The following is a 22028-nucleotide window of genomic DNA, read 5'->3' as shown; positions in this document are numbered from 1 at the left end:
TTTCTATCGAACCTTGTTTTGAGCGCATCTGTCAATTGTTTGTGTTCTTGTAATAAATCAGATCACCCTTCCGCAAGTTAGTGAACAGATTAGTTGTATAGTCTGTATCTGTAAGCAGTGGGTCTCGTTCCTCATGCAATTCTGTCTAATTACTTTTAAAACTATGCTTAGGGTTAATCAAGTCAAGTGTTGTCTTTGGCTTATACGATAGTAGACGCTCTGAGGGAAAACTTCCATCCTTTGCTAGGCATATGTTCGTATAATTCATTAGAAAATAAAAAAAAATCTGTTCATCATTGTCTAATTTCCTTATCTCGGGATCCAACAGGAACTTCCTTAGAACATCCTTCAATAAACGAACCATCCTCTCTGTTTGGCCGTTACTCGGTGGATGGTATGGAGGACTCTTCATTACGATCACACCCTGTTTCTCAAAAAAATTGACGAAATATTCTGAATTGAACGGAGGACCCCCGTCCGTAACCAGGACGTCCGGTAATCCGTATCTTGCAAAAACGCCAATGAAAACTTTAATCACCTTTTTGTGGTCTGTACCATATCTCATAAGCAGGGGTTGAAACAGTTGACGTTTTTAACTACACTCGCTTCGTTGTCGTGCGCGACAGTCTGTTTGTATTCGAACACTCATGCTCTACCGTCGTCTCTCTCACACCGCTCGTGTTGGTAGAATAACATTCGAGCTAAAAGAAAATTATCAAAATAGCTATCATATGACATGTGTGAATTCGTTGTAATTCCTCAATTTGGTGTAAATCAAACCATATCTGATCAGAAATATTATGACTAGGACATCATTGCTTGCTATTTTCAGAATTCACACAAGCACACCATCAGCAGCTCTTATTATACGAAAAACTAAAATACATACATTCGAGACGGTCTTCAGCGACAGTGCCGTATGACAGAGCCTGTCATACGACATTTTAGTTTGGTACTGCACTATGATAGCTTATGTTGCAAGTGTCCGAGGCAAAGGCATTCAATTATCACAGAAAATGTGTCGACTACCGTGACCGCTTACAAGACTGCTCATTAGCTCAACCTCAATCCATTTTGTATAGCTGTCCACTATCACAAGATAAACCTTTTTCTCAAAATAAAAAAATCAGCATGAATTCTACTGAAATACTTATTTGTAGGAATCCATGAAGAGTAAGGAGGTTTCCTGAAAATAGGTGTTGTTTCATGGCAAATTCTTTTTTTTTTTTTATATTAATTTATTTGTACAGGCTCAATCGAATAAACTTTACAGAGCCGAGTTATCATTTTCATTATACATGATTAATGTCTTAAATCTAGAGTTAAAGGAATTGAACCGATTACTCGCGGTCGTCTCGAGGTTAGTGGAGATTTACAATTTTTTGGATGGGGAAAGGGAGAAGGAGGTTTGAAAAATGATTTATTATACAAATATTTAATTAATCCTAAAACATGAACTTATTTCTATTCATCTTGAAAACAAACATTACAAAAAAAACCTACACGCACAATACACAAACTAAACACAAGGTTAATCAAACTTACAATCTAAGGTTAGTATTCTTAAAGTAAACATATATGAGTTTCATAAACTCCAGATCACGTCTAGCCAATCATGGCAAATTCTGCAAGATCTAACAAAATCCTCTATGTTTCAACACGTACCTTTTCATAGATTCTGTTATGATCACTCTGTCCTGGAAAAGAATGCATCCTTCCACTTCTTCCAGATCCTGATAATGAGAATAAACGTCCGTAAATAAAACGTTTTTCCAAACGTTCTGGCCAGCCTTTCTTCAGGAAATTTATAACTTTTACGAAAAAGTCGTCATGTTTGGTTTCTTGTGCGATTTGTTTATAGTCGATTGGAAATTTGTCTATGAAATTCAAACTCTTTACATATGCTCTATCCAACGTATTCGTATTCGTAAATGGAAAGCTCTTAAACGTAGCGCTGCAGCCTCGTGACTGACATCGAATTCCTACCTTTTTTTGCCAGATTCTAATTCCAGAGTAATTCATCGCCAATGCGGCGACCGCCAGCTTTCGTCTACATTTAAGCTTGGTAGGGTCATTTCACCCTGCCATAGTACAGCAATTCAGTTTCTCCTCGACACTCGGAATTAGATGTCACCAAACTAAAGTACCATCGAACTATTGCTGCGTACATTAGCTCACCTCGTCCGTCTCCAGTCAGACAAGCTTAACCTATCGTAAGATTCAATCAATCATCTGATCTTTGCGCAACTATGGCATCCAATGACATTGAATCGTATTGTCATTGAATCATCGCTGCTATCCCTCACCTATGGACGTCAACTCATCAAAGTTTCCATCAGGTAAATAGGAACATGAATATGTCCTCAGTGTTCACTCGGCTATCGACAGAAGCAGGCCACTCTCGATGTGTGCTATGCGATCGTCTGTTTACTCGGCAGCAACCATTGTGTGGTCCTCCTCATTGTTCTTCATCAGCAGTTCTTTCAGTCAATCCGTCGTCAACTTTGGAAAGCAACCGTTTCCTAATGAAAGTTTGAGTGCTGACCACGTGTTGCGTTCATTGCTGCTATGGAAGCGCACGGCCCCCCGTTGGCGATACTGCCATGCAATGAAACCACTCGAAGCGGCTCCCGTTGGACGGCAGACTACGAGAGCACGCAGCGATCGTCTCTCGTCCTCTTCCTCATCGTACCGTCATTGCGAGTGGACGCTTGGGTAAGTGCAAAACCTGCACGGATTCCTCAATCAATGACGGAACTTCACAGTCCCCAGTTCATGAGCTGATTGATGGGTCGATAGGTAGGGTCCAGGTGTGGGAGCTGCCTAACTGGGGTTGGTAGCATTGGTGCTCAGCACCGAAAACAAGAGTGACGGAAAACAAATCAAGGAAAAAAGGCAACAAAAGTCATAGAACGGTGAACTCTGTTCTGAAAATTATGATCTTGTTCTGGTTAACCTGATTCAAGTTCATGAGTTGTGTTTGATATCGTGAATCTGTTCTCGAAAACGGGAACATTGTTCATGGATTTTAAAATATCAACAAAGACAGCGTGAAGCTCAAAAGATTTACAAGAGATTACCGACAGCAGTAAAAGTGAAATGGAACGTCCAATTCCCCTTCGAAACAGGCCATATTTCAAACGGAAATGCCCAGCTCACCGATTCTCAGTTCAGAAGACTGGAAAATCTTCCGCAGGCGGATAAGACCCGCAAATACGCAGTGATTTTACCGCAGTTCTCGAACTCTGGATCACACGAAGCAAAGCTGCGCCGACCAGAAAGGCAAACTGCACCAGTTCTTTTGCTGCACAAGAATTTTTGCCACCTGTTCTGCCACAACCGATATCGGTCACAGCTCGTAAACCGGACAATCGTCCGTCGTACATGCGAGATTGGCGAATTTGCACTCACTTCTATTACCGCTGCTACTGATATCTTGGCCGGAATTGTTCATATCCCGGAATTGTTCATATCTTCTGATATAAAGAACTCGCGCCTTGCATGCCAAACGATAATGGTAATGTGCCAGTATTGCTGGAAATAATCAACAAGTTCACGGTTATAGGAACGAAATCAAGATTATGGGTTCATAGTATCATGAAATCATGATTATATTTTTTGTATTTTTATAGCGTACGAATTTGCTGGTCACGCTGAACAGGCGTCAACTTAGTTCACGGATTTGAGATTAAGTCCTTCCAATACGATCTACGTAATCACGTTTACGGGAACTAAGTCATGAATTCATATGAACTAGCAGTTCAAAAAACTTTCCTAAATAAAGGATGACTAATTCACTGATTTAATATAAAGAATTGTGAACGTCAACGCTTCTATGAACAGCTACCAATTTCCATGGAGAAAATCCCTTCAAGACGTTATCTATCGCTCAAGATTCGCGTCAGAAAGTCGATTACGAAAACAACGAGCAATAACCTTCTTCTCAGTGGTGGTGTCATGATAGATACTTAGTTTATTATGGATGAAAAGCGATGCGAAAATCCCCTTTACTGACGGCATTTCCAGACAACAACGACGACGGTGAACATCAGCTCTAGCCAGTACAGTCAAGCTGCTGGTAATTATCGCATCATTACCTTGAAACCACCGCATAGAGCTGTGTGCATACGACGATGTCTGACAGGCAGGAGATAAATTCATTAATTACTACCATTACCCATCGCCTCTTGATGTACGCCTTAACGAAGTAAGCTTCTTGCAACTATTTTGGTGTTCAATGATTTGTGTTGCTACAATTACTTCTATAGATTTTCAATTTAGGTCGAAAATGTTTCAGGCGATCCGAAATAAATTTAACAATGCCTTTTATCACTCCTTTCTCCAGAAATAAAAAGGTGATAATCCTTTCCGCATCACTTTAACAACGAGTTGATTGGAAACCGAACGCAAAATTTACGATCCCGTCGTAAATTTGGGAAACCAGTCGTCTCACTGATATAGCATTACGCGGTGACGATTTAATTAATTTCTGCTTGGACCAGGAAATTTATTATCCCGAAAGGAAATCGGATTTTTATCACCCGTTTTATACGTCTTAATTACTTTTTAGGACATCGTCGTTTCGAAGAAAGTCTCCTCCATCCAGCAAATCAGCTTGCAGCATCCCACAACCAACCTACGTGGTTCATTCTAGCGAATGCAGTTTAATTAAAACCGAATAATGCAGATACCTACACCTAGGCGAAAAGATACAACCAGCAACACACACATACCGTTAAAGCGAGATGTGCAGGACAAAGTTTCACGTTCCTGGAAATCTGCTACAATTAATGGCTTTCCATCAATACAAACAATGGCCGGAACCGGGGAATTAGAGCTGCTGCCGCTACTAGAGCTATTGCTATACATTCAATCAATCTAGCCTGAAACTTGGCACAAAATACCACTATATTAATGTGTCATCCCGTTACAGCCACCCTACCGTGTTCTCAGGCTGCCCGAAGCGATAGGTGATCCATAGAAAGTCAACGAGTTGCTTTGCACTCTTTTGAATTTCTGAAAACTATGAGCATGAGGATTGATGACCGTCCAATCTGTAGTTACTATTCCGTGATTGACCAGATCCAACTATAAACGATAAAAACTCTTCCACATCTTGGGAATAGGGAATGATTGTGGGGAATTCCGTATAGGATGGGTTTAGGTGGTATAGTTTGAGAGTGGTGCACGCATTTTACACCTCCTATAGTCCTTGATGAGTAAAGCACCGCTATATCGCTGCATCGCCCTTCTTGTTCTTGCCCTTGTATGAATCCCAAATTGCGATCAATCCAAACTGACATCCATACATCATGTTTTCCATTAGTGTAGGCTCATGTCAGCAGTTGTGAAACCGAAGAAAAGGAAAGTGGTGTAGTATACGACTATGCCTTGCTTCGGCCGGACATATATAAAGTGTCATTACCTGGTGGAACAGGTTGTTGCACACAACCAAAACGAAGATATTCCCAACTAACATTTTCAGCTTTGTAAGCCAACTTTTCCAGCGTTGTGCTGTAAAGTAGCTGAAAAGAAGCTGCAGATACAGCTACAAGCAAAAGCTAGCAAAATAGTTTTGGAGAGCGTTTACTCAACTTTCTCACAACCATTATTCAATTTGTCAGTCGCACTGAATAACATAAGCTAATAAACGCTAATGTCACTTCTATACACACACTAATCAACTTTCAACTTGTAGCTGCAAAACAAAGCTAACAAAGTGAATATATTACTCATTTGATGGCTTCTAAACAACCAACCACTCTTGCTGAATAACATAAACATCAAAAGTGCTTTTTCAACAACTAAACAACCTGTACTCAGCTTATAAACTGTGTTAGAGCAACTTCGGAAGCATTTTCACAGTCAACTAGGTTTATTTTTAGACGTGTGCAGTTTTACAGCTTTTACTCTGCTCTTTTATAACTAGTCGAGAAAAGTGATTCGTGTGCACTATTATAAAGCCTCTACTCAGCAATTTTGATGTAGAAGGGAATGCTGATTTGTTTACATAAGTTCAAAGTGTTGGCGTAGCACAGTTGGTAGTGTCAAAGTTTGCCAATGAGGTCGTCTCAAGTTCGATTCCCTGGTTCCGGTGCAGGGTAAATAATTGTGATGATTTGTAACTAATTTCGATTAATTTGATTCACAGCAAAATAAACTCAATAAATTCCTTCATAAAAAAGCGCAAACAGTATTTAACCCGGCTTCAAGAGAAAGCTGCGTAGTGATTATTGGATAACCGGGAAAAGGTTGAATAAGCGCCTTTCAAGTTCACACACAACTAAACAGCAGGATAACAGCTGTATAGAAGCGTTAATGGATAATGCAATAAGAGCTTGTCCCAACCGGTCCCAACAGCCATAAGTAGCTGACTAAGTTCGCCAGATTTGCTTGCATAGAGGTTGAGTAGAGGTTTCCTCATATCGTATAACGTTTGAATACAGCTTGAGGCTGTATAAATTAAATGAGTAAAGCGTTTACATTGCGAAAATTGTTAGTTGGATTGTGATGTAAATGCTTTCCGATTGCCAGACTTTGAATCCACCGATGAAGCCAGTTTATAGCGCAAGTTGAAGTAGTATTGTTTATTGTTGCCACATCAACAGGCTGGCTGTAGCCCAAATGATGTTAATAATACTAATCATAATAATAATAATAGTAAAATTACATGTCAAATAATCACAGAAAGAAAAACAAAGCAACATGGTCAGAATGTAAAAAAACATAAATGGAAATACACTAATTTTCTCTGCGGCCGGCGAAAACAGATGAGAATCTCCGACGAAGCGCATCACGTGTGAGGTGAAAGTCGAATACAGATGCGACTCTGTTGAACACACGCTGTAGTCCCCAAATCGCACCATATGCCCCGTAGTTCGTGCGACGCAGTGGCAGTCTCAGCATGAGGTTGTTACGGAGTGGTCGGGGTTGCACGTTTAGGTCAATTTGCCTTAGGATAGCCTCACAATCTATTCGTCCCTGTAGAGTGTCGGCGATAATCAAAGCTCTGTTGGTATCCCTTCTAATCCGGAGAGGTTCAAGGTTTATCAGTTGGCAGCGACTCTCGTAGCTGGGCAGCCGAAGCGGATCTCTCCAGGGCAGTCTACGAAGCGCAAAACGAAGAAAGCGACGTTGAACAGATTCGATTCTCTCGGCACCATTGTTGTAATTCGGATTCCAAACCGCAGAACAATACTCAAGCGTCGATCGTACGAGGGAGCAGTAAAGAGATTTTAAGCAGTAGATACCGGTGAAATTCTTAGCTATCCTGAAGATGAATCCTAAAGTCCTAGACGACTTATTGATGACATAAGAAATGTGTTGCCTGAATGTTAGCTGTGAATCCAACACCACACCCAGGTCTTTCACCTGATTCACGCGTTCGAGTGTCGTTCCAAGCAGGTCATAGCTGAATACAATCGGTTGCATTTTTCGTGAGAACGTTATGGCAGAGCACTTTGCTGGGTTCACTACCATTCGATTTAAAGTACACCAACTGGCGAAGACATTAAGCTGATGTTGAAGATTGTGGCAGTCAGCGATCGAGCAAATTCGTAAAAATATTTTGAGGTCGTCTGCATATGCTAATCGAGGTCCTTCGATAACCTGGTTCACGTCGTTGAAGTAGAGTAGAAAAATCAACGGTCCCAGATGGCTTCCCTGCGGTATACCTGATGTGGCAAAGAAGCTAGCTGATTTGCAATCTCCTATAGCAACCATAAGTTGGCGACCAGTAAGATACGAACGGAACCAACTCAAGAGATTACCGCTCACCCCAAGCCTGTCGAGTTTAGCAATCGCAATGTCATGATTCAACTTATCGAATGCCGCGGATAGATCGGTATATATAACGTCCGTCTGTACCCGTTCAGTCATACTATCGGTAATGTAGGATGTGAGGCATAGCAGATTGGTGGTTGTAGAGCGACCGCCAGTAAACCCGTGTTGATCAGCACTCAGATACTGCTTGCTGTGAGAGAGCAACGGTTCCATAATAACAAGCTCGAATAGTTTCGAAACAGCACTCAGCGATGTAATTCCACGATAGTTGTCCACGGCTCGTTTGCTTCCCTTTTTGTGGACAGGAAACATGTGTGCACATTTCCAGAAGGATGGAAATATACCACTGGAGAGAGACATCCGGAATAGATGGTGAAGTGGAGTTAACAAGCAAGCAATATGTTTCTTCAAAAACACGGACGGAACTCCATCGGGTCCAGGGTTGAAGGACGATTTGAGCTGCGTTGCAGCGTAAGAAATCATCTCAACGTTGACATCAATTGCACTCAGCGTTTGACCATTTAGTGGGATGTTCCTGGCTGCGAGGGAAACATGGTCGTCACTTAGTCTCTCATCAGTGAACACACTGGCAAAATTGACAGAAAAAAGGCGACAAATATCCTGCGGAGTGGAAGCGACTTCACTGTTCAATTCCATTGACGATGGGAGGCCAGATTCTCTGCGTTGCTCGTTCACGTAGTTCCAGAAGGATTTCGGGTGTAGTTTAAGGTTACGCTGAATACCTCGTTGAAATCGCAGAAAACATCGACGACTGGCTCGCTGATACTCGTAATTAAGCCTCACGTAGTGATGTTTCAGAGGAAGCGTGCGATACTTCGTAAATCTTCTCAATGCTGCTCTCTTGGTAGGCTTCAACCTACGCAGCTCAATCGTCTGCCAGGGAGGGTGAGAGTCTTTGCGTTGAATTCTTTTCGGGACGTGTCTGTTAATGACATATGCCAAGACATGAGAAAAAGTTTGCGCAGCGGCCTCAACGTCGTCATGATCGAGAATGTTCTCCCAGTCCATGTTTGACAACACATCTACAATGCTTCGATGGTCGGCCTTTCGAAAGTCATTAGAAACCGCAGCAGGAAGACTATCGAAATCACGAACGAGATTGTCCTCAACAGTGACAATCAGAGGAGGGTGGTGCGGAACAAGCTTAACTAGTGGACAAGGTGCTGTGGAAATGAACGGAGCATTGTCCTGAGTGCTCACGAAGCAGAGGTCCAAACTACGGTTGTTCTCGTTGACTACGTAGTTAATTTGAGAAAGCGGTTGCTACGCTATAGTTATCGAGAAGGCCGATAGCTCCTGCATGAAATACAGAACGTTCTGGATCTGGATAGAGGAAGCCGCTATGGGATGGTCTCCACGAAACGCCTGCTAGGTTAAAGTCCCCAAAAATGAATAGCTCATCAATTGGAGTCGCTCTTTCCATTACTGTGAAGACTGATTGACAGTGAGTCTCGATGAGTTCAAGATCACGAACTCGATCTGGAGGCATGTACAATAGAGTGATGCAAAATTTGAAATTTTCGCTCCACAATACTTAAACGATTCCAAATCGGATCCTGACTAACCTCCCAAAATTTGAAGCCATTTGGTGAGAAACTGAGATGGCACAAACCATTTGAAGTTTGTATGGGAATTACTATGGTAAAACCAAGATTTTTGTTCATGTCTATCTAATAATTCACCATATTGGTCTGCTTTAAATGCTTTCAATTTTACTTGTAGGAAATTTTCCCAGCTACAACTTTGCTGAAGACAACTTTTTGATTAAATGCAAGGATCGAAAGTTATAAATGGTGCAATGCGCTGATGTCTTATGATCATGCTCAATCAACTGCTCAGCAGGCAACATTGGTGTTTCTGAGGCGTTGAATAGGACACAAAAATCATGGCTACTATGTCACACTGCAAAATACAGTGTTGCCTACAGAGCAGCTGCTTGATCATGCCATAAGTTTACCAATCTCTTAAATAATTAATAACTTTTTCCTGTCTCGTTTTACATAGAAACGATCTGCTGCAAAGTTGTAGCTGACATTTTTTTCTATAAGAATGGCTAACGAACTGTTTCGCAGCTCAATATGGAAAAAGACTAGAAGGCAATGAACAAAAAGTTGAGATTTCCCATAGTAATTTACATGTAAACTTCAAATGGCTTGTGCGAAGTCTGTTTCTAACCAAATGAGTTGTAACTTTGGGAGGCTAATCAGGACCCGATTTGAAACCATTTAAGCACTGTGGAGCGAAAAAGTCAATTGTTGCATCAGTCTAATGTACAATGCGCACAAAAATAATGTGCAATGCGCACAAAAATAATGTGCGAGTTTAATGGCTGTCCAAACCTGTTCCACACTGTTCCACGATTCATTTTCGATTGCTCTCGCCACCAATCCGGAACGGACAGCCACAAGAACGCCACCACCAGTAGGTTTTCGGCTGTTGTTTGGATTCCGATCGCAACGAAAAACCTCATCATCGGATCCGAACACCTGGTTGGAAAGCGTTCGCGAATCGAGCCACGTCTCGCATAGGACAATCACATCATAGCAACGATCCGATACAGCAAGCCGATAGTCGTCAACATCAGAATTCATTCCGCCGGCGTTTTGGAAGAAAATCACGATGTCCTGCTTGCGGTTTACAATCGAACGTCTGTTCTCCCTGGAAATCACGGAAGCATCAGGCAGCGAATGAACATTAACAATACCATGCGGATACTCGCTATAGTGACTGGGTTGGAAGACCCCCTCTCCACATCCGACTACAGGTCCGGAACGACTATGGTGAGCGGCGGCAGCAAATGGCTGGACTGAGACGGAGGGATCAGGGGCTTCCACGAGGCATTCTACGGCGCGTTCGGGGCTCTGAGGTACGAGAGTTGATTCGGTGGCATTCAAGGTGCTGAAATTTGGACCGGCATCAGACATCGTATTTGCGCTATTAATTATGTACTCGCCTGTTCTAGCAAGTTGGAAGACCCCCAATCCACATCTAAAGTCAGGGCCAGGACGACTATGGTGAACGCTGACAGGAATTAGCACGACTGAGTTAGAGGAACCGGGGGCTTCCATAAAGCTTTCCACGATGCGTCCCGGTTGCAAAGCAGATTGGTTCATCCAGAGTTCAGAAGACATCGAGCTTACTACGTCGTTTTCAGAAGGCGAGGTTGGATCGGATGATTGCGTTAAGCATTCGCTGCTGGAAGCGGAAGGTGGCTCAGAAAAAGAAGGTTTTGGAACGTATCGATACTTGCCTGTAAGTACAGGCTGGAAGACCTCGTCACCGATTTCAAAACCAGGGCCAGGACGACTTCTGATGATTAGATCTACATACAAACAGCTCGACTGGTTCGGAGGGATCAGAGGCTTCCGAAGCGCTGTGTTGTTGCGTCCCAGATCCGCCCAACAGCACGTTAGTAATTGAAAAGGAAGTATCCTGGAACTGGTGTCACTGTGCTGGACCAATACGGGTGATTTTGGTCACCTTCTTTGACCGGGAATCATCGAACTCACGGAACTGAAAGCCCTCCGGCCACGAATCGCAGGAAAGGGCAACATCCCGTTTGTTTTGGTTGACGCCGACTTTGAAGGAAACGTAGTTTAACGTTGACGGATCTTTTCCTCTGGGAACCAACTTGGCAACCCGAGGTTTCTCGTCTGTTTCCAGACACAAACACTTAGAGACAAGAGATGAAATTTCATCGTTCGTAGTAGTGGGATGAAACGCCGATAAGTACACCCACACCAGATCATCGTTCAGGTTCACGGTTCTGACCGAGTCGATAGGTGCTTTCTTACCACACAGTATGGGCTTGTCGTCAGTGCTAGATGAAGTACGGCGACGTTTCGGGGTGCCACGACCGGAATCAAAGCGGTCATTTTTAGACCAACGTGGAGTTGAGCCGACTGGGATCTTCGATTCCACAGAGCAATTAAAAACCGAATTCAATTTCTCGATGTCCTCTTTCATCGAATCAACCGCATTTGGAGCCACAGAAGTCTGATTGACGTCACGGCTCACGATATTACGGAAGTGGCCGTTTGAAAAAAGCGCCGCACAGTGATCGCACATCCAGAAGACATTCTTCTCGTACAATCCAAGTTGATCGAGAAGTTCGAGATCAACTTTGGCACAAATCACGTGAAATGTGTCACCACAAAAACCGCGACAAACAATACGTTCGGAGTCCGAAATGGTTTTTTGGCACTTCTTGCAAGCCATGATCACAAAAAATGCGACGCAAACTTTATACACGCAACAAAGACTACCACGTAACGAAAAACTATAGCAAATTTCCGATGCGCGAAACGAGGCAATCAGACGTAGAAACACTATTCAATACGCAAAAGTACGGTAGCAGAGTGTAATGCAACAAGAGATACTGACAATTTGGTACGCTAAGTACGGTAGCAGTAGTGCAGCGACAGATACAAAACAAAAAATGTAAATAAAATGAAGATTGAGACCACTGTTCCACGGGACGACACTTTCAATCTACAATTTCTCAACTTATCCACAAAGCTACACGAAATCCTACACTTCACAGAGGTACACCAAACGAACTCGCACTCTATAACACAAAACACTACCAAAACAGTTCAAATTTACACGGGTAAAACGACGATTTGTCACCAGCGGGTTTACGTTTTCAACTATTTCAGTGAAACTCTATACATTGATGTCATTTATAGTTCAGTTCTAATGACTCTCAGGTGTAGGTGTTGGAGAGGAAATTTGGATTAGTGGAGATTCTGCATCGTCCGAACATATACAACTGTTCTAACTGACCTGATCGAAAATAGTTCTCAGCCAGCTCTCCAGCGTTCCACGCATTAAAGAGAAGTCCGATCTGTTTACATTATCCAGTCGTTGTTGTCCTATAGACTGATGATTACAACGTAGTGTAGAGAACTACTTAGGCCTAATCGCCCATTTTGGGCCTATCGAGCAGAAAACTTCAAATAAATCCATGATTTCAGAGTTAACAAGTCTATTATGCGTTTGGTACGATACTTTAGTTAAAATCCTACCGAACGAAGTCAATGAGTACGCTTGATACACCCCGGGAGCAACTAAACAGCTCCAGTGTAATGCGAATGTACCCCGAAAATTCTGGTACTCTGGTTCTGTCAAATCGAATAATGGTGGAGTAAATTTACAATTGGTCTTATTTTTTTATCAACTTTTTTTTTCCGTTTTTAAGTTTTTTGTTTTTTTTTTAACTTTTTATAAAAACATTGATATTTTTTTTTCTAATAGTCTTCCAATCGACTCAGCATGACGGGATCGGAAAATGTCTGTCTATTTATGTGTGTGAGAGAGCGCGTAAGACAATTTTCTTATATGTATTTCTCGGCAACCACTCTACCGAATTGAACGCAACAACAACCAAATGAAAGCTATCATGATTCTATAGAATGTTAATTAATAGACTTTCAATCGATTAACTGGTTCCGGATATATGGACGGAACAAGACCCTAAAATCCGGGAACTAAGTGATGTTTGTCGGCAACCACATAACCGAAATAAACGAAACCCTTTAATCGGGTTACTGCCCAGTGCCCACATAGGAAATAACCATTAAAAGTGCTTAAAAACCTGTGCAGGTTCCGAACTATGTGTCATATGGTTAAACCATTTGGGTTATGGTTCGTGTATGGAACATTTTTATTAGGGTGGTGCTTTCGGGGTAATTTTTAAAAAGAATATCAGAATTTACAGAAATAAGAAGTGCCAGATCGCACCACTGGTGGATTAATAAAGTTTTTTTTTTATTGTGACGTCTCACTCAAAATTTATTCTTGGTTTGCTTTCGACGTCCACATGAAGTGAAACAAAAACATGTTTTCTGATGTGAAAAAAGTTGTGCCACCAACGATGGCTGACCCCATTGTTTACGTACGGTGGAGACATCTACAATTTGCAAGTGGGTACGTGAAACTAAGGTTTTCTGTCTAGATGCTCGGGGGGTGGCTTGATATGAATGTTTGCACCCATGTTACTCAAAAACAATAGAAGCGGAGCGACCGAATCAATTTTTATCTTCATCTGATAAGCCGAAGTGAATTCAAAGGCGTTTGAATGGCGTTTCAATGCGTTATACTGAATTTAGAATCCGTAGACCGAGTTTGGGGTCAAGAAGCAGTGTTAGATTTTTGATTATCTTTATCAAATCTTACGGTACGTACGGAAAGGTTAATCAATTTAGAAGTCCTGCAGTGAAAACATTCCATTTTGTGAAAAAAAAAAATCCAGTCGAAAAATAGGGGCAAAGGGTGGGTTGTGGTTAGTAGGCCCAAAACTAGATCTAAGCCCTATTGGTGTTTTTTGTTAACTGCCAACGAAGTGACTAGAGAAGTTCATCTGATTGTTTCTTGCCCAGTGCAGAGACGTTGATAGAGACACGCAAAGAAAATTTCTGTCAAAACAGCAGCACGGTTTTTGAGGGATCGTTTGGCAATGTCACTGGCAACCATGTTTCTTCGAGTGGCTTCATATGAATTTCATACAGTGCCGCAATGCTGTGGAGAAAATTTGAACGTTCGACCGGAACTGAATAAAGCGTTTCGTTACCTTTACGCTGAGAATCCATGAGCCGTACAAAGTTCGATCAAATAAGTATGCCAGTCGCTCCATGATATTTAGTATAACTTTTGTCATATTTTACTGTTTTTTTTTTTTTGCAGCGCAATCATTTTTATTACCATAAAACTAAATGAAACGTTCCGATTCGAAACAGTTTTTAATCACTTATAAATGTTGTATTTAATTGAATCAATAATAAACAAATATATAACAGATATCAAATATTTCGCGAAAATAATTAAACACATTTTTCATCATTGAGAACAATGCTTCTTTCTGGTGTATTGAGCGAACAGTAATGTTTATTTACTTTGCTCGTTTGGTTCAGCGTTCGACGGTTCGCTTGGTACTTCTTGCTTCAGTCTATGCGTGTCTCTACTCAACGTCTCAGGCCTAGTGTAAGTAGCAAGTGATTTCCATTGAGGGGTTAGAAGGAAAGGGTGTAAGTAACTTTGATCGATTTTCTTCATCGACTTTCTCTTTTGATAGCCACAGCGTTATGAACAGATTTTGCGCTATTTCTGCCACATAGTTTGATAAAGGCGGTTCTCATCTAGCATCCAGAATGGCACACGAATCAAGGAATGTGCTTGCAGCTGAATTATTAACGAAATTCGATGAAAAGAATCGATCAAAGTCACTTACACCCCTTCCATTCTAACCGTCTCAATTAATCATATCATCCGGCCATTTTCTACAGAGATGGCGCTGTTCCGCTCATAGGAAGTGATAAAAAACCCCATATAGAATTTGAGAGAAGTGGGAATAATTCGCTTTCGGTGCATATTAAGCTCAAAAAAAAGTACGACAACCTAAAGAAACCATGTCGTTCACTTAATTTCCTGTGAATTATTATTAAACAAGCTACAATTATCAAACAAGCCTTTCAAGGCCGAATTGTTGAAATTGCGAGACACCCTAGTGTCCTGGTTGACTATGAAGGTATTTGAATCCTCCAACGACGTCCTCAGCCTCCGTTAATGGAAACTGATATCAATCCTTCGAATACCCCTAGTATCCGAATTGGTTGACCGGAACATCCATGACATTCAAGTCCCTTCTTCCTGGATTATCGAATACCTCTAGCATCCAATTCCTTAGCACTTCCTGTGCCGGTTGTGTATAAATATCTCTGTGGCATTTGTAGCAGTCACTTCATACTCACAGAAATCCAGTAATGATCGACGGCTATCGTACTTTGCAACCTTGGGTGGACAAGCAAACGTCTGCTTCGTGAGTTTGTTTACATGGCTTGGATTTGTTTTCCATCACCGTAAATCGTCCTTTGACGATACTCATTAGATTAGAAGGCGCCGATCTACCACAAAATCCCTGATTAAGTGAAGTCGTGGATAACGTCATCGTTCGTATACCAAATAGTATTCCAACCGTTTGGTATTCGTGTTGGTGAGCACTGACTATGCCAGTACCTGAAGTTGCTCCGTAGTATTCCAATCTCCAATTCCAATATTCCAATGATCCAGATTGGAATCATTACATACCCTTTGGAAGATGTATTGTTTTTCCCAGCAAATTTGTAACCCTTGTACAGGGTGTTCAATAAGTTCGAATACACTTTAAATTTTAAATGTTAAAAAATGAAAATACAATATATATATACATTCTTTTCCGAGTCAATTTTTATTGAAGCAATGTTTATTGAGAACCTTTACGACATGTTAGCTGGTAGCACGTCCCTCCCCCCCTCTTTGTGCTGTATGACGAGCTTGAGACGTTTCTGAAAAGAATCGCACGCAGCACGTACCTGGTTCATCGGCATCTCGTCCCAGATCATGGAAATGAGCTTCTTAAATTGGTCCATTGTGCTCACTTGATGTTCGCTCTGCTTGGCCAGCATGTACGACCATACATAAAAATCCAGGGGATTAAGGTCCGGGGAGCTGAGAGGCCACAAAGTCTTATCGAGAAAATCAGTCAAGTTCTCCCGACACCACGCTTGGACGATATTCGCCGTGTGGGCCGGTGCACCGTCCTGTTGAAAGACGTAGAGGTCCCGAAGTGCCGGGGCCACAACCTTCTCCAGAACCTCGGTCTTATAGAGCGCTGCGTTGATTTTCACGTTTTATCGATAAACACCAGTGGGAGCTTCCCACGCCTGGATACGGCCCCCTAAGCCACCACCAACGCGGCGCTCTGGACGCTTGGCGCCCACAGTCGATCATTTTGGACATTGTGCGGCTGTTGCAAGACAAAAAGTTTCTCATCAGAAAACACGAACTCCTGACCTGCGTGCCACGAAAGTATCAGTTTAGCTCTGTCCAGCCTATTCTTCGTTGTAGCCTCCGTTACCCCGTGAACCTTGCGTTTCTTGTACGGCTTGTATCGAAGGTTCTTCTTCATGATGGTGTGGGCAGTCCCGATCGACACATCCAGGTCAGCAGCGGTCTTCCGGATTGAGCGGTTTATTTTTCGACGAACCCGCTCCCTCACCACCTTGATGGCTGCTGGCGTTCTCGCCGATCGCGGCCGCCCGGATCTCGCGCGGTCCTTGGCCGAACAAGTCTCCTGGTACCGACGGATGGTGGTATAGATGAAATTCCGCTTCATCCCGTGGGATTTCAACCACCAGAATATGTCGCCGGGTCGCTCACCTCTCGCAAACAACTTTACTACGACGTCGCGGTACTCCTTCATCGTGCGCGGTAAACAAACAACAAATGACAGCAAGACGGTGTCGACTTCGGTCGGCGCGTCGGTTAGCCCATGGTAGGTATATAAATGGTAATACGGCTTTGTCACTATATTGGCAAGGAGGTCGCGGGGGGAAAAAGTGCGGTTTTAATGCAAATTGTAAACAAACTCGGTCGTTGTCCCATTCAAAAATCCAACATGTCTGAATCATGAATTTGACACATAAGAACACCTATATGTAGTCACCTTGGGTTAGCCTATATATGAGTCTAATGCTGACAACAATATCAATACACAGACTGCACATGGTGCGCACCTACACAACGATGAAAAGTTGTATTCGAACTTATTGAACACCCTGTAAAGTGATCGAAGAGCCCGTTTCAGTGCGATCGATGATTAGGAGTTTATTGTTGTCATCACCCTAATGGCCGTAACCCATTTTAGCTTCCAGAAAACCTGCCTCCGTGATGCTAGGATGCTTCTGTATCCGGTTTACCTCCAACAATTCCAAACAGCAAATTCGAGTCATATCCGAGTGGGCCGATATAATTTTGATAAGTGGCCGTGTATGCCTTGATTGAATGTCAGAACATCGACCCTTCCGAAGATTTGTTTACTACGATCTCCGTAATAGTGGATCAATATCTACAAATTGGTGTTTAAAAACGAACGCAGTTTACCAAAACAGATGATTCAAATCAAATTTGGTAGGAAATGTTCATCCAATACAAAGGTTTTCGAATACCAATAAGCAACACCGTACCATAGAGGTAACTCTAAGACCAGAAGGTCCCAAAGAAACGTGCTAAACTTTTTTGGCTCAGCTCTGGTACTCTCTTCGGTCCCAAGCTAATCGATGCACCCCTCGAAACATAGGAAAACCTTAGACCCCCTCATTTTATCTGTCAAACTTTCATAGCGAATCAAAACAAACATTGTGTAGTACTAGAATTTCAACTAGAATGGGGTGCGTTAATCGATTTGCTTGGGACCAATAGGCTAGTCAAGTAGTGAGCCAATTTCAAATCGATAGTTTCGAATTGATTGTTGACCGTACAGCTTCTGTCGGTAGTAGCATTCCCAATTGTGGTGACCATAAATAGTATCGTAGTTGTTGAATAAAAAAGTGAACTGGCATGCACCACTAGATACCGATATCGCTGATCAAATCAAAACATGGCCCCGAACGTGCGTGGTTTAGGAAATAGGTAGGTGATTGTTGAAACGAAGTCGATAAAAACAAATTGACGAGTGTAATACCAAAGCCCATGCTTGGGCGGGTATATACTCTTTTCTTACTGACCTGGGCAAACAGTTGTCGGCGCTTCATTTACGTCTCAACCAGTCATCAGCTTCTTCGATGCCACACGCCTTACCGGTGGATGACAGCTGATGATTTTTGCAGCCGTTGCAGCGGTTGAAAAGAATCCGTAACCGTAAAGAATATTCCGTGCCAGTACTGAGATTTGTCATTGTCCTTGACAGACTTCGGCGCGATATTGAAAAAATTGTTCTTCACATTGGCTGCTCCCATTTATTCCTGCACTGATTTGAAAGATACAGATATCAACCAGATTTATTGTTGCTTTGTTTATTTTGCTATTGGCATCTCGAATACGATTGTTCAATTTAATCATGTGACCACAGGACCCACACATTTCTCGTATCATCAACAAAAGAAATCCAATCGATAGGGATTCTGCTTCCGAAGTTGGAATGTAACAATTGCCAACGGTCGGCTGCTCTCGGATGACAGGTTATGCCGATGATGAAAATGACGGAGGCAACGAGTGCAAGGGTAGCTGTTAAACCCAAATCGCCAAGTGAAATTACGATCACGCCGGAACGCAATCAATTATTACTGAAGACCGCATCGAAGCGGAGTAAAAGCAAAACGTAGGCTCGCAGAGACAAGGTTGTTCCGAACTATTGCGATAGAGTAAATCAATTTTATCACCGGACGCATTTAGACCATTTAGACACATAATAAGCATTAATTTGATTGATCTCGGCGAAACAACAACATCAACCTCCAGGGAATTGAACTCACGTGTGTTCTGGAGCAAACAGTGAAATGTTAAATAAGGCACAAAAACTGTTACTTGGGATAGTCTTGCTAGTGCTTGTCGATGTTATTTGGGTATCCTCGAGTGAACTGACCAAGTTTCTATATGATGACGAAAAGTACGACAAGCCGTTCTTCTGCACCTACTTTAAGTCATCTATGTTTACAATCTATCTGGTATTTCTGGGACTCATTGCACCATGGAAGGAAAGTTGCAATCGAAATGGAAACTATGCGCTCATGGAAGCGGCAGAGGAAGACGATGCCTTCTACGGAAATGGAGCTTCTAGTTTGAGTGATTCCTCCTTCGTCCCAATCAAAGCGGATGCCCAGGTTTCTGGCACCGAGAGTGATGATTCTAGTATACGAAGTGTACGGTTTAGCAAGGTAGCCGAAGTTCGTGAAATGTCACCTCATGAGGCAACTGAAGCGCTCATGTCGCGACTTTCGTATGCCGCCAGTTTGAGAGTGCGTCGCCAAAAATCACATCACAAGACTGCTCGCACGGCACTGATGTTTTCGATTCTGTGGTTCATCGCCAACTACATGTTTCAACTGGCATTGGAGCCAAGCGAAACCGCCATGGTAACTTTGCTGAGTTCAACCTCAAGCCTCTTCACGTTGGTTTTGGCAGCCATGTTCCCTTCGTCGTGTGGAGATAAACTTACAGTTTCGAAAATATTTGCAGTTCTTCTGACCATCTCCGGGGCTGTCATGGTCTCTCTATCGGAAATATCTGAACCGAAGATGACTCGAGGCATTGTACTGGCCATAACGAGCGCCTTCTTTTATGCCTCCTATTTGGTGCTAGTCAAGCGAAAAAGTGATACCGAGGAAAAAATTAACATTCCGCTATTCTTTGGATTTGTGGGAATGTGGAATCTGCTGCTGCTGTGGCCTCTACTGTTCGTACTTAACTTTTCGCAGTTGGAAGTGTTCGAGCTACCATCGCGGAAACAGTTTCTGGTGCTCTTCCTGAACGGTATGATTGGGACAGTTCTGTCCGAGGCCCTCTGGCTGTGGGGCTGCTTTTTAACGTCGTCCTTGATTGGAACTGTAGCCATCTCGTTACAAATCCCAGTGGCGATGCTGTTCGATATGCTACTTCACGGCAAGAGCTACCCATTGCTGTTCTATCTCGGCTCGTTGCCGATGTTCCTTTCGCTGGTGCTCGTAGCCTTTCTGATGAAGTTCGATGACTGTGATCCTTTGCTAAAGTTCTGCAAACTGGTCTATAGGCGGCTGCGGAACTGTCGAAAGACGAACATTGTCCGGATACCGGACCTGGAGGAACAACACGAGTCCCTAATAGATGACAGTCATGAGAATTAGATGATTCTTTGGAGGGAGATTGCAGATTCGGGCATAAAGGAACTTGATTTTAGTGAGAAGAAAGTGTTTTAGCTTTTGTTTTATGATCAGACATATGTTTCCTACTACATTGGGCAGGTTTGCAATAGGAATTGTGCGTTATAGTTGAAGTTGTTTATTATTATCATTTGATTTTTTGTTATGAAACATTTGAAAATCTCACATTTATCAATATGTATCGTGCAAACTCGAATAAGTTTATAAAATTTTTAGTTGTATGTGTCGCCCAGTGTCGTTTGGAATCTATCATTATGGCCCTTTTAAAATGTATTAGCTATAAGTGCAAGAATGAGAAGAATACAACAATATATAAAGTAACTGATAGACTTGATTGTCCAAAAAATCTTTGCCAAAATCTCATTCATTTTTTCCTGGTAAGAAAAAGTGTCAAGTGCTCCATGTAATTGTTTTGCTCAAGTCATTTAATACAAATTAAGGTACAAATTAAGCTAATACAAAATCTGCACATGTTCATCACTGACAGCATTGTCACTGACAATTGACATGCGGTTTGCCTTGACAATGACTGTTAGCTTAAATGAGTGACCAAAGCAGAATTTTGAATGTCGCCGTGCAAGGCTTGTACTCGAAAAAATGCACCATTTTTAGCAGTGTGTTACTTTTTTATCCGTGAGTAAAAATTGATGAAAATCTGGGTATAACTAGTTTGGAGTGAATTGTTTACATGTGCAAAATTTCATAATAATCGGTTCAGTGGTTATTGAGATGTCATCGAAACAAGAAGAAAATCACCGGAAATCCGGAAAATCCGACTGCGACCATGAGATGGATCGGAAGACAACTGGGAATCACCCATACAACTGTGTCTCGAGTGGTAAAATCGTTTAAGGAGTTCCAGACGACCAAGCGGCGGGCTGGAAGTGGAAGAAAATCGAAGACAGCTGACCCTGTGGAAGGTGTTGGATTATTTCAAGCGTAATCCGAACCTTTCGATTCGCGACGCGGCTCTGAAGGCAAAGTGTTCCGCCTGGTTCGTTCAGCAAACCATGAAACGAGCTGGGCTTAGTGTATTCAAGGTCCGGAAGGCACCGAACCGGCGTGATCAACAAAACACGGCGGCCAAATCCCGTGCAAGGAAGCTGTATCGAGAGTGGTTAACGAAACCGATGTGTGTGGTTATGGATGACGAAACCTACATCAAGGCAGACGCAAAGCAGATACTGGGGCTGGAGTTCTACGTTGCCAAATCATGGTTTGATGTTCCGGAAGACATAAGGAAGAAGAAAGTGGACAAATTCGCCAAAAAATACTTGCCAATGCGGTAAACTGAGTAAACCGTACATCACAATGGGTACCATCAACAGCGAAATTTACCGCACCGAGTGCCTCCAGAAGCGTCTGTTGCCCTTCCTACGGTCCCACGGAGGCGAGACATTATTTTGGCCGGACCTGGCATCATGCCATTACGCGCGATCGACGTTGGATTGGTACAGAGATAATAACGTTGTTTTTGTACCAAAAACCGCCTACCCCCCAAATTCACCAGAGATTCGTCCGGTGGAAAGATTTTGGGCCATAATGAAGACCAAA

General features: G+C 42.5%; 1 protein-coding gene across 1 annotated transcript; it reads left to right on the top strand.

The window, feature by feature from the left end:
* The first annotated feature begins 18664 nt into the window (after nt 1-18664).
* On the top strand, nt 18665-20607 carry LOC135712114 (solute carrier family 35 member F5-like). Its single transcript, XM_065235089.1, has one exon. The coding sequence runs from the start codon at nt 19116-19118 to the stop codon at nt 20436-20438; it is 1323 nt and encodes a 440-aa protein (XP_065091161.1). The 5' UTR covers nt 18665-19115; the 3' UTR covers nt 20439-20607.
* Nucleotides 20608-22028: the final 1421 nt, after the last annotated feature.

The sequence above is a fragment of the Ochlerotatus camptorhynchus genome, unplaced genomic scaffold (genome assembly GCF_037179485.1).
Source record: "Ochlerotatus camptorhynchus isolate MF236.1 unplaced genomic scaffold, CSIRO-AGI_Acam_v1.1 ptg000457l, whole genome shotgun sequence".
In the NCBI taxonomy this organism is placed as follows: Eukaryota; Metazoa; Arthropoda; class Insecta; order Diptera; family Culicidae; genus Ochlerotatus; species Ochlerotatus camptorhynchus.
Note: the sequence above shows the minus strand (reverse complement) of the source record. Positions and strands in the feature narration are given on the sequence as shown.